The 12,676-nt window shown below is 28.2% G+C and overlaps 1 protein-coding gene across 1 annotated transcript; it reads right to left on the reverse strand.

Moving 5' to 3' along the window:
* Positions 1–3,750: 3,750 nt before the first annotated feature.
* On the reverse strand, positions 3,751–6,864 carry LOC124945991 (heterogeneous nuclear ribonucleoprotein 1). The gene is made up of 7 exons (XM_047486535.1): positions 6,751–6,864; positions 6,471–6,620; positions 6,359–6,399; positions 5,455–5,618; positions 5,266–5,368; positions 4,746–4,915; positions 3,751–4,281 (listed from the first exon to the last, which is right to left on the reverse strand). Exons 2-7 carry the CDS (start codon positions 6,587–6,589, stop codon positions 3,913–3,915), a joined length of 966 nt encoding a protein of 321 aa, XP_047342491.1. The 5' UTR covers positions 6,590–6,620; positions 6,751–6,864; the 3' UTR covers positions 3,751–3,912.
* Between the last annotated feature and the right edge of the window lie 5,812 nt (positions 6,865–12,676).

A 12,676-nucleotide genomic window follows, 5' to 3' on the forward strand; every position in this document is an offset into this window, starting at 1 on the left:
AGAAAGCAGTCAAATGATTGAAAAGCTAGTTTGGGGAAGATGTGATATTTCTTCTTGTGAATCAATTCTAATGAGAATTTGCTAGTTTGATCCCAAAAAATGATAGATCATTTCATAATATTGATTTTGTCAAAATAAAAAAATTACAATTATAAATTGTGTAACAATCTTTCACACAATTAGCAATTTTATTGAATATATTCAATGTAACATATTTGTTAGTGTCATCCTTAAGAGGAGGGGCCATAGTACTAATATTCAATTAATTTGAATGTCCCTAAAAAGATTAAAATATGATAATATATATAGTTACTTGATGTTTAACCTTTAGATCTTGAACTTCTATTGTAAATATCTTATATATGTTTATTATTTTTTTTCTAAATAAAATTAGCACAATCCTTATCTTTTTTTTTTAAAAAAGTAAGGATAATATTACAACTAGCCCCAAGCAACCCTAATGTTGGGGTCTATGTCGATTTTTTTTTTTTTATTATTTAACTGATTTTTTTATGTTATATTATAAAAAAAAATTGTATTATATTTAACTTAAGTAGTTTAGTTGATTAAATAATATAATATTTTGTAAGAGGTCTTAAGTTGTCTTACTCTAGAGCCGGTTCTGTTCCGAAGTACTCACCATTATAATCTTGTAATTTATTTAAAATATTATAAGTGAAAATTAAATTCTAAGATATTTAATATTTAAAGTAAAAAAAATGTGATTTGAAATACCCTAATATATTATAAATTTAGGCACCTTGGTTGAAAATTTGGCTACAAATATTTTTATTTAATTTTTGACCGAAAGACATGGGCAACCCATTATTATAAAAACTTAGGTAGATTTGATGGTTGATTTTTTGTGATGTTGGAAATCAACACCACCATAAATGACAAATAAGTTATGGCCTCAAATTAGGCAAAACCCCACTTTTATTTACAAATTGCCCTCCCCCACTATATTTGTCGGTGTTCTTCCTTTGAGGTCAAAAAAATAGAAAAAAAAAATGGAAAAAAAAATAAGTTAGGCCTTTATTTATTAATTAACTAATCCCTTCCTAGCTTGTGGGGTCCTCAAGTTTTGGATAAAAGTAATATTATTTTGACCATGAAATTCCTCAACCTTTTTCTTTAATTATGATTTGTTACAATTAGTCAATCATCACATCTCATTTTATTTAATAACTGGTGTTAGTTCGGATTGTAATTTTTTAAATAAGTTTTGAATTGTTTAAAAAATATTAATTGATTGTGATTTTGAAAATGTAATTTTTTTATAAAAAAATTTAAAATATAATTATATAAATTTTGTAAATAAAATAATAAATATTTTAATTAGAGTGATATATTTAATGAGAATGAACAGAATGCTAGTAGAATTATAAATGAATTTTAAAAAAATCATCTTAACTAAGTCTAATATAATATTAGGGTCCTGCACACCTAAACATTTAGTTAGATTAGTCTAATTAATTTATGATCCTGTACATTTATTACCTGACTCATTTAAATATATAAATTAAGAAATATATTGTTTCTTTAAATAAATGATTTCATATAATTTGATTTTATTACTGTAACATTTTATTTGGTCTATTTAATTAATATATATATATATATATATATATATATATATATATATATATATATATATATATATATATATTGGAAAAAAACTCATTTAAACGTATGTACTAATAAAAGGTCATTTAAACGTACGTACTATCAAAAATTGGCTCATTTAGCCTCTTGTAGTAACCATGGTTAATTTTTATTTTTAAATTTATATATTTATTAATTAAATATTAATATATTTTTTCTCTTTTTCATTTTCATTTATTATTTCATTTATTACTAATAAATGAATTCTCTATTTTATTTTTTTTATTATTTTTTATTATTTTTATATGAGTATTTATGATCAATTATTTTAATTTTATATATATATATATGAATGAGCATTTATTATTAATTATTTTAACTCTATATTTCTTATTCTTTTATATATATATTTTTTTATATTCACATTAATTATTAATTATTTTAAAATTATTTGATCCCAATAATTGAATATAATAATGAAAATTCTTTTAACAATCAAAATTCTTTAATACAAAAATAAATTAATTAATAATTAAGAATTAAATAATAATAAAAACTCAATCAAAATTCTTTAACACAAAAATAAATTAATTAATAATTAAGAATTAAATAATAATAAAAACTCATTCATCAAACACTAAAAGACACTAAAAGAGTAATAATCAAATAATAGACAAAACAATTCTTTTACTACTAATATAAGTCGTGAATAAAAATTAAATAAAAAATTATTAATTTCATTTTTATTTATATTAAACTAAATAAGAAAAAATCCTTTTTCATTTTTATTATATTAAATTAAATAAGAAAAAACTCTTAAAAAAAAATATTACAAAACATAAAATTCATAAATAAGTTGTTAAAATTAAAAAAAAAATGAGAATTTAAGAAATATGAAAAATAAAAACTAATAAAAAAAAAGACTAAATATAAAAAAGAAATTAATATTAAAATAATAAAAAATTTAAGAATAAAATAAATTATTCAGTTTAATTAATGAAAAAAAGAGAGAGAGAAAATATATTAATATTTAACTAATAAATATATAAATTTAAAAATAAAAGTTAACTATGGTTATTAAAAGAGGCTAAATGAGCCAATTTTTGATAGTACATGCGTTTAAATGACTTTTTATTAGTACATACGTCTAAGTGAGCTAGTTCTACCAGTACATACGTCTAATTGAGCTTTTTTCCATATATTAAAGTAGCTTAAGTGGTTTCTATACAACCAAATATTCATGAGATAGAATGTGGAGTCTCCCTACATCCTTCATTCAATAAATAAATAAATATATATATATATATATATATATATATATATATATATATATATATATATATATAACTAGTATTTTCTTAGGTTAATTTATATTTTTCAAATAAATTCTTAATTTTATAAGTACCCAACAATTTTAAATGAATTCACCAGTCTCATAATTTATAATTTTAATTTAAGTATTTTTAATAAACTTGTGGAAAATTATATTTGAAATTAGAATGTTTTGATGTATTAATTTCTTAAATATTTTTAATAATGATCATTCAATTCAAGATAATATGCAAAATATATATATAAAAAGTGAACATTGGATCCAAAAGAAGAACAAAACCGAATAAAATTTACCTTTCTTTCACATATTAATGCAAAATTTAACCATTCTTTAACTCTTTTTCCTAATGATAAAAGATAAAGTGAAAGGAAAAGAAAAAGATTAATTTGATTCTCTTTTCACATGTATCATGTGGAAGATAGGGTAAGCCCAAATGATTCTTTACAAAAAGGTGAGAGGTTGGGATTGAAAAAACTTAAATTATATTAATATATAATAAAAAAAAATATTTTTAATTAATAAATTGATTAAGAGAAATATAAAAAGTTATGAACCCAAACCCCAACAATTTCAATTGTTACACACTTGCACTAAGATTCAAAACATAAAAATGGATAAAAACGACAATAAAAATTGTTTTTATCTTCCAAGAAAAAGACTATCAACTACAAAATTCCAATTGCAGCAATAAAGAATGAAATCAATTTTCTTTTTATTTACCAAAACTGCAAAAATTCTCATAACTATAACAAGCCTAATTTGTAACCCTCTTCTTTCTATATCTCAATCCAAACGATAAACTGACAATAACATTTTAAATTCGAGCTTCCTCGCTAAGTTCAATTTCAATACGAAATCCAAATTTTGCCAATTCAACTAACAAAATCCAAATGTCTACAAACAAAGAAACAAACTCCAAGTTTCATAATTTACAAAAAAAAAAAAAACAACAACCTAAACAATGAACACACATCTCACCTTCGATAAGGATGGTACCTTGCTTCTGCTTCCGCATGGCCAAATCCACCTCCATTTCCATACCCTCCACCATAGACATTAGTGCCAATGTAACTCATTGGGTTAAAATACCCACCAGCATTGTACATAGGGGCGCCATAACCATATCCATAACCGTATCCACCATAATAACCAGCAGTCATTCCTCCGTATCCTCCTCCCCAGAAATTTTCATAACTACCCATTTCGCCTGAGTTACCAACATTTATGTCATATCCATGGTTGAAGCTGTTATTGTATGATTTTGAAACGTAACCACCACCACCACGATGTGTCTGCCTATCACTTCCATTATCATTCTTTGGGATGGCTCTTTTTATCTCCACCTGTGTCATGTTATTCTTCTTCTCATAAATCTCAATTCCAAACAAATACGAGAATATGATATCGAGCCTATTTGGAAGCTAATATTTTCATATTTTGTATCAAAATGAGTTGGTATAAGATTGTTTTTGTTTCATTTGGTATAAAAAACATGATGCATAATATGATCTTGATATTGTGATTTTTGGAATGTAGATCATGATACCAAATAAGCTGATATGTGGTAAAATTGTCCAAGTCCAGCACAATCATCAATCAAATCATTCGAAAAATCATTCAACAAAATATCAAATTACCCTTAGTTTATATTTTTGTAACATTTTAACTATTAAATAAAAATGACATTTGAGTCATTTAACCCAAAATAATCCACTTTTTTATCATACAAATTTTTTTTCTTTCAGAAAACTGATTTATTAAAAAGTAAAACCTATATCAACAAGCTTCAGGGTTTTTCAAGACTAACCTGTTTGCCTCCAAGTTCATGAGTTTTTCCACCAGATAGAACCTTTTCAACAGCCTCTTCATTCTCAAAGGTAACAAATCCAAAACCTCTTGATCGGCCAGTATTATGATCGAACATAATCTGTTGCTCAACAATGACACCGTAGGAAGAGAAGTAATCCTTGAATTCATCTAAAACAAATTATCGGATATAAGCATTAGAGCATGAGATTAACCCATTTGGAAACACTTGAGATTTGTTTGATGAAGAGTTATTTGGATTTAATTCAAGTAACCCTTTAACCATAATCAATCAAATTATCAACTAAAAACTAAAGCACCCTTACTTTATTTCCATAACAATTTAAAATATTAAATACAAAAGATATTTTAGTCATTTACCCAAAATAATCCACATTTTCATCAAACAAGATCTTATTGTACTAGTTTTTAGGATACATAAACTAAATTGTACGAGGGACAGATTCATAAATTTATTTTTGTTTCTGTAAGTGGAAACAGATTTGAAAATGGTTCATTACCTTCTGACAAGGAAGGCAGAATACCACCCACAAAAATCTTCTTTGATTTTGGTACACCTTTGAGTAGTGTTTCCTCCCTAGGAACTGTTCTTTTCACGTCCACCTGTTACAGAACAAAAGGATATAAACTATAATCAAAGACAATAAGTTCATCTTAATGTAATCTATCAGTTATGAAGTAACACTTACCCCCCTCCCATCTATAAAATGCTCCTGATCAAGTACAAAATCAGCAACCGAGGAGTCAGCAAATGTCACAAATCCAAACCCCCTTGACTTTCCAGAAATTCTGTCCATCATTATTATAGAATCCAGAACTTCTCCATACTTCCTAAAGTAACTAGCAAATGATTCTGAAAATATAAACAAAGATTTCAACACTTAATCATTGTGTTGTGATTACTGTATAGATAAAGGGATCAAGTCATTAGTGCAAAGTAAAAGTCAATTATCTAAATGGGATGCAACCTCATACCCTACAATTACGACATAGAAACCCATTTCATTCCTAAATGTGGCATTTGAAAATCATTTTTTAAGTATCTTAAGAAACCGCCAATAAATTCTTGTACATGAGCGGCCTTGTTTGGTTGGGGTTATTCGAGATTAATCCCAAATAAACCACCATACAACAACCTTACTTCCCCTCATTAATCACATCATTCAAAATTTCAAAATCATCACCTAGGTTACCAAATTACCCTTTATATATATATTTTATTATATATTTATACTCGTAGTGTCTTTTTACCCAAATAACCTCATTTTCAATAATCCAAACCGAATAAAGCTTAACACGTGTGATCTAATCTTAATGGGGATCCGACAAAAAAAAATCTAAGAGAAAAAAGTGTTTCCAGATAAATTCATTGACAAAAACTTTTTGAACAAAAATAACCATATGAGGTGAAGCTTCTCCAAACAATACACATGTTTAAGAATATCTCAGGATTGAAAAAAAAAAAAATCCACAAAACAAATTCATCCCTAACCAATACTATAATTTTGGGATCACTGTTTTTCCTGGTTCCAAACAATAAATGCATCAAACAACAACAAGAATGAAAGTCAATTATTGAATAATAAATTGTACCTTTTGAAGTTTCCCAAGCAATTCCTCCAACAAAGAGTTTTCTAACATGAGAGAAATAAACAGTTAAGCAATTTAAATCTAGACCTATTATAGAATGTTAATACACACTAACCCTGTAGAAGAATTGCTCTGATGAGGCTCATCTATTTTATCAAACGGATCAAATCTGTTTTGGGGATGTTGTTCTTCGCCATAGGAGGCGAATGTTTGTACTGAAAAATCACCTTCCATGGTTTTAAAATCAATAAATCTGCACTATCACCTGCAAATGGAAAGAATGCAGTTCGAAACAGTTGATTATCATGTTTAAGCCATAATTAAAAGTAGAAACCCTAACAAGGAAATAGAAAATTCAATTCTTTGATCAAATCAAGATTCTTTTCAGTGTTCACCTTGCTTTCAATGATTCCAATCGATTCTCAATTTCTCTTTACGATCTCCGAGAAAGAAAAATCCCTTTTCACGTTTGAAGAAAACCCTAGCCCGCTTTCAATCGAACAGAAACAGTAAAATTAAATTTGTGATTGTTACCTTTATTAGTTTTTAATATATTAACAAAATAAAACAAATTTTAAATATTATTTTTTATTTATTAAATAGGCAAAGATTATTATTTTTTTAATAAATATGGAATAAACAATAAAATGAACATAATAAACTAAATCAAATTAATACATGACTATAAGATAAAAAATAAAAAGTAAAAAGTAAAAAGTAAAAAGTAAAAACTTATTTTATTATTACTTAAGTTGCATAAGTTGAAGGTTTAGAGGACTATTTTGAAGAACTTATTTTATTATTTTTTATTTATTGATAATAATATTGGCAAACTTTATCAAGATTTTTTAAATAAATATGGAATAAACAACAAAATGGACATAGTATAATATTTAATTATACTAAATTGTTATATTTTTATTATAGCTACCTTTTAAGATTTCAAAATATAATAAAATTGCACTCTTAATAAAATTTAAAAATAAACTCAAAAATTAAATGTATCAAATAAGAAAAAAATATATAATATATATATGGTCACATTTTATTCTAAATGCATTTATAAACTGATCGACTTAATAATTAAAAATGTATTTCCAAACATATATTTCATCAAATTAAAATGTTCATATTTAGCATCACATAAAAAAATTAAGGTAAACATTACTTTTTTATATTTATATATATAATCAAATCAATATTAATTTCATTTTTATTTATTTAAAAAGTTAATACTATTCTTATTCTTAGATAGAGTAATAATATCTATTTTAAGATATTTTAATTAAAAATTAAATTGTTATGTCAGGGCATTTTAATAAAAATAAATCTATAATCAAATTTAAAAATTGAAAAAATTTATGTTTACAAGAAATAATCTTTTTTTTAATCTCACAAGACATCTATATATATATATATATATATATAATGATGCTTAATTTTTAAAGTGTCCGGATTGTCGGGTCGAGAGTTGTGGTTAATTTGGATATTTATGTTAGAGTAAATGAATACTTAGGTCGGATTGTGGGTTGACCCGCCCATAAACTTAAAACGGTTAAAAATAAATTTAAAAATATTATTTGTAGGTTTCAAACTTGCAACCTAACAAAACAAATACAACCCTTTAACCAACTAGGCTAACAACACTTTATATTTAAGACTCAACACCAAATTTGATGAACGCGAGACATTTTAATTGACAAAGTGAAAGTGTAAAGTCACGAAATGAAAGATTCATTCGAAAAAAATATGTGATGAAACATGTGAGAAAATAAGTTGTTTTATCGAAATGAATAAAATGTGAAATAAGAGCGTTATATTTTTTATTTTAATAATTTTAAACATTGAATAAATATTATTATAATATTTTTAATTTATTTTATTTTTATCCTTATCCGTGTGGATCGCACAGAAATTTTCCTAGTTTTTTTAATGCCTCAAATGTTTGAGGATCTAGATGGTGTCAATTAAGAAATTGTTTATGAAGAATAAAAATAAGACGTGGATGATGTGACTTGGTTAAGGACTAACAAAGTCCACATCTCCGAATGCAAATGGATGAACTTTTATCTTCGGATATGAATAGATCTTTTAGAGGTTGCAAGGAGAACGATTAAGATAATTGAAAATTTTAAAAAACAATCAAGAATACACTCTAATGTAAAAAACTATAATGTAAAAAGTAACAAAGCTGTTAAATAACAAAATATTAATAAAGAATTATATAAGCCCTAAACTAGGGTGAATCACTCAACCAAAAGAGAGAAAGCATTGAAAAGAAACCTAATTAGATGCATATTGATTCTTAAGAGAAACATAACCTTGTATATTAGTTTTCATTTTTCACATTATTTTGTCGAATTATTTCTTTCAACATAGTATCGTGAATCAATCAAAAATAGTCACTTTTTTAAAAGCATGCTTCTCTCAACCGATGTCTCTGACATCATGCATTTCTTTTACGAGATTGAACTATACTATTTTACGTTTTTCCTAATCACAACATTTATTTTACGTTTTTCCTAATCACAACATTCTCTTTACCGCCTATCTCATCCTCCTCATAAGTGATTTCTCCATACATCCTAACTAAACCACACATTGAATTCTTTTCACTGACTAATATGGGTAATTCTCACCTATGCTATAGAACTTTTTCAACAGTTCAGATCTTCTGCTACCGATTGCCGTGTTACTCTGTGGCGGACCAATCAGATTGCAGCATTATTATTTTAATAATAAATCAATCTGGGGAGGAGACGGAGGGAGGGAGAATCCGGAATCCGGGTTTCGGCCCGGGTTCACACCAGACGCCGTTAACGGAAGCGCCTGTTAACGCTAGGAAATAATATAATAATCATATGATACCTAGATAAGATATCTTCGCTCAGGGCACCGTGTCAGAGGGAAGGGTGAGATGCGATGGGAGCGAAGATCTACACGCCCGTTGCCCTTACCCTCATGTAAACCCCCCATACCCACCCATGAGAAGACCGTCTGCCGTTCATGAAAATACACTTACACGTCTATGTAAAGACCAAATTGACAGGGATTTTATATTTACGTTTATTAAATATTAATTTAATTTATTAAAAAACACATGCAGCGATATAATATTCGTTTCAATAAATTCATTCATTTTTTTTCTAGGAATTTTTATTTAATTTTTGTATTTAATTTTTTTTGCCTCGAGACTCTCTGGAGCGAAGATATATTTGCTTCAATTAATTTTAATTAAAACCTCATGTAAACCCCCCAACCCACCCATGAGAAGACCGCCTGCCTGCCATGGAAAGACACTAACCCGTCTATGTGAAGACCAAAATGACATGGATTTTATATTTCCATTTATTAAATATTAATTCAATTAATTGAAGATGACATGCAGCAACCGAACAAATCTTCGCCTCAATTCCTTGGCTATTTTTTTTTTTATTTCATTTTTTTTGGCTGGAGACCCTCATGAGCGAAGATATATTTGCTTAAATTAATTCTAATAAAAATCTCATGTAAAACCCCCATACCCACCCATGAGAAGACCGCTTGCCTACCATGTAAAGACACTTACCCGTCTATGTAAAGACCAAAATGACATGGATTTTATATTTCCGTTTATTAAATATTAATTCAATTAATTGAAGATGACATGCAGCAACCGAACAAATCTTCGCCTCAATTACCGGCTAGTTTTTTTTTTTTTTTTTTTCCGTTTATTAATAAATGTTAAATTAATTAATTTAAAATGACATGCAGCGATATAATATTCGCTTCAATTAATTCCTTAATATTTTTTTTTATTAAAATTTTTTTGCTGGAAGAGAATATTTGTTCGCCTAGACCATGTTCAATGTAAAATGGATTGAATAGTCGCTTCTCGAGAGAACACTTATTCGCCCCTGGTCCCTGTGTCATGTGACATGGAATGAATAGTCGCTTTTCGAAAGAAGACATGTTCGCCCCGGTTACATGAATATATACACCCCCTAATATGATTATTTTATAATCATTTCCGCCCGATTCATCTCTCTCTCTTCCTGCCTCCTTTTCACGGCGATTCGTAACCGGCTCCCCGTCGACCGAACCTGAATCCACATCTTCACGACTCCACAATGGTACGTATTCCTGAATAGTAACTTTTCATATTTAGGATTATGGAACTACTACACTAGATTCTGTTATGTGATGTTGTTGTCTCTTTAATCTTTAGGAAACCCTACTCTCAAAATGTCACCTTGACTGTAAATCAATGTTATTTAGGAAAAATTACCTAGTGTTGGGTTTTGGGATATTATTTCCCTGAAACCCTAGTACATACTAACAAAGACCGTTTTTTTTTTCATGCACGTGCAGGCAACCGCCTCAGCATCCGTCCAAAACTTTGGCAAAGACTGGATTTTATGCCCAAATCAATTAACAAGTGAAGAGATAGTACTCTTCGTGACATTTCTCCCTTTTTGTTCCATATTGTTTAAGTTTTCATCCTGTTTAACTGAAATATTTATGATTGTTCTTAAACAGCACTTGATGCAACAATATGCTAACACATGTGGTGCCACGGTGACAATTAGGTGGCGAGACGATGTGACCCACGTCATAGCATCCACCGATTCTAATGGTGGATGCGGTCGCACTATCAAAGTATTGAAGGGCATATTGAACTGGAGTTGGGTCCTTACCATTGATTGTGAGACTCTGTTATTCTTAACCCTTTACTGTTAACTCAATATTCATTTTCACATATATGAAACTAAAAACACCTATTGCTTTTATACAGGGATAAAATCATCAATCATATTTAACTGTTACGTGGACGAGGAACCATACGAGGTGCAGCGAGATAATCATGGGACTGTGGGCGGTCCAAGAGCTGGCAGAATGCGGTATTTGAACAATGTAAGTTTTGTCTTATTCATACTCCTCCATATGATATTCAATTGTCCATGATTACTAATAATGTATTGTATTTTCTTTCAGCTGCCGAAACTCTTCGACAGTTACACCTTCATATTTGCAGGGGAATTCATCCCGGCTTACAAACTGGATCTTATGGGGTTTGTAATTGCTGGAGGAGGTACAACTAAAGAAATGGAGAATCCATTTGTCGAGCCCGAGGACGACAAAACTATAGTTGTATACGACAAGTCTCAGCACGATGTTAATGAACTTGTTTGGGTATTTGAGGCAGAGAATCCTCTGAAGACATATTTGGATGTGTTTGGTGTTCCTCACACAAGCTTGCTAGAATCCATTGCTGCTTGTGATTTGCAGCCTTTGTTTTTGTAATAGACATGTGTTGGTTGATACTGAATATTTGAATATTTTGCATTCTTGAAAATTCAATGTCATATTTGATTTCAGATTTATCTTTTTTGTTCTTCGAATTGTTTTTTTTAAAACATCAGCCTTATATTTAACTAAATCTTGAAACATTAAGAAATAATGTATAACTTGAAGTATAAATTTGATAAATAATTAATATTTTTTAAAACTACTGTGAAAATAATATTTCTAAAACAATTGTCAAAATAATAATGTGAAGAAATCTTCGCTTACTGATTGATTGATTGATTGATTAATTTTATTTCATAATAATTTTTGTCATTTAATTATTAAAATTAAATAATTTTTTTAACAAGTTACCTCACCGCCACCTAACACCTGCCACCTTTTCATTAAATGCTGCATGCAGCAAGCCATGCTGCTAAGCTAGACAAAACTTTTGTACACTTCTCTCTCTCACCTGTACGACCATTTCTTCGCCGGAGTTATACTACATTGTCTACCATCGACCTCTCCTTCGCCGGAGACTTCATTATAATATCAATCCATCTTCCTAAATTATAAAATGGTATGTTTTTGAATGTCATCTATACCTTCTTTACTTTTCGTCCCAACCTTTTCTATGTTTTTTGAATACTCGACATGAAATGTTCTGTTCTGTTTGATTATCAGGAAGGAACACGTATCAGCGAGAATGATATGGACGAGAATGATATTAATGATTTAAGGTAACATTGTTTAACTTCTCCAATTTTTTTAGTGCACATGTAAGCGAAGATCTCTTCACTAATATATTTTTAGATAATATCTTCTAAAGCGAAACTATATTCGCCTAATATTACAATCTTCATAATGTTGAAGTGAAGCTTTCTTCGCTTATATTGTTTTCATTTTCCAATAATCTACAAGTTCTGTTTAGTTGAACCTTTATTTTCCACGTGTTCAAATTGAACAGCGAATCTGCTACTTGTCGTCGTCAATTGAATTTCGATGGAAACGGCCAACCTTTGGAGGACATCGAAGCCAACTTAATTCCACTTT

Source organism: Impatiens glandulifera, chromosome 7 (assembly GCF_907164915.1).
Source record: "Impatiens glandulifera chromosome 7, dImpGla2.1, whole genome shotgun sequence".
Classification (NCBI taxonomy): domain Eukaryota; kingdom Viridiplantae; phylum Streptophyta; class Magnoliopsida; order Ericales; family Balsaminaceae; genus Impatiens; species Impatiens glandulifera.

Coding starts and splice junctions, on each gene's coding strand:
- LOC124945991 (XM_047486535.1), bottom strand. CDS start 6,589: ATGGAAGGTGATTTTTCAGTACAAACATTCGCCTCCTATGGCGAAGAA. Junction 5,619..6,358: donor TGCTTGGGAAACTTCAAAAG/GTACAATTTATT, acceptor TTATATTTTCAG/AATCATTTGCTAGTTACTTT. Junction 4,282..4,745: donor ATGAACTTGGAGGCAAACAG/GTTAGTCTTGAA, acceptor AACATGACACAG/GTGGAGATAAAAAGAGCCAT.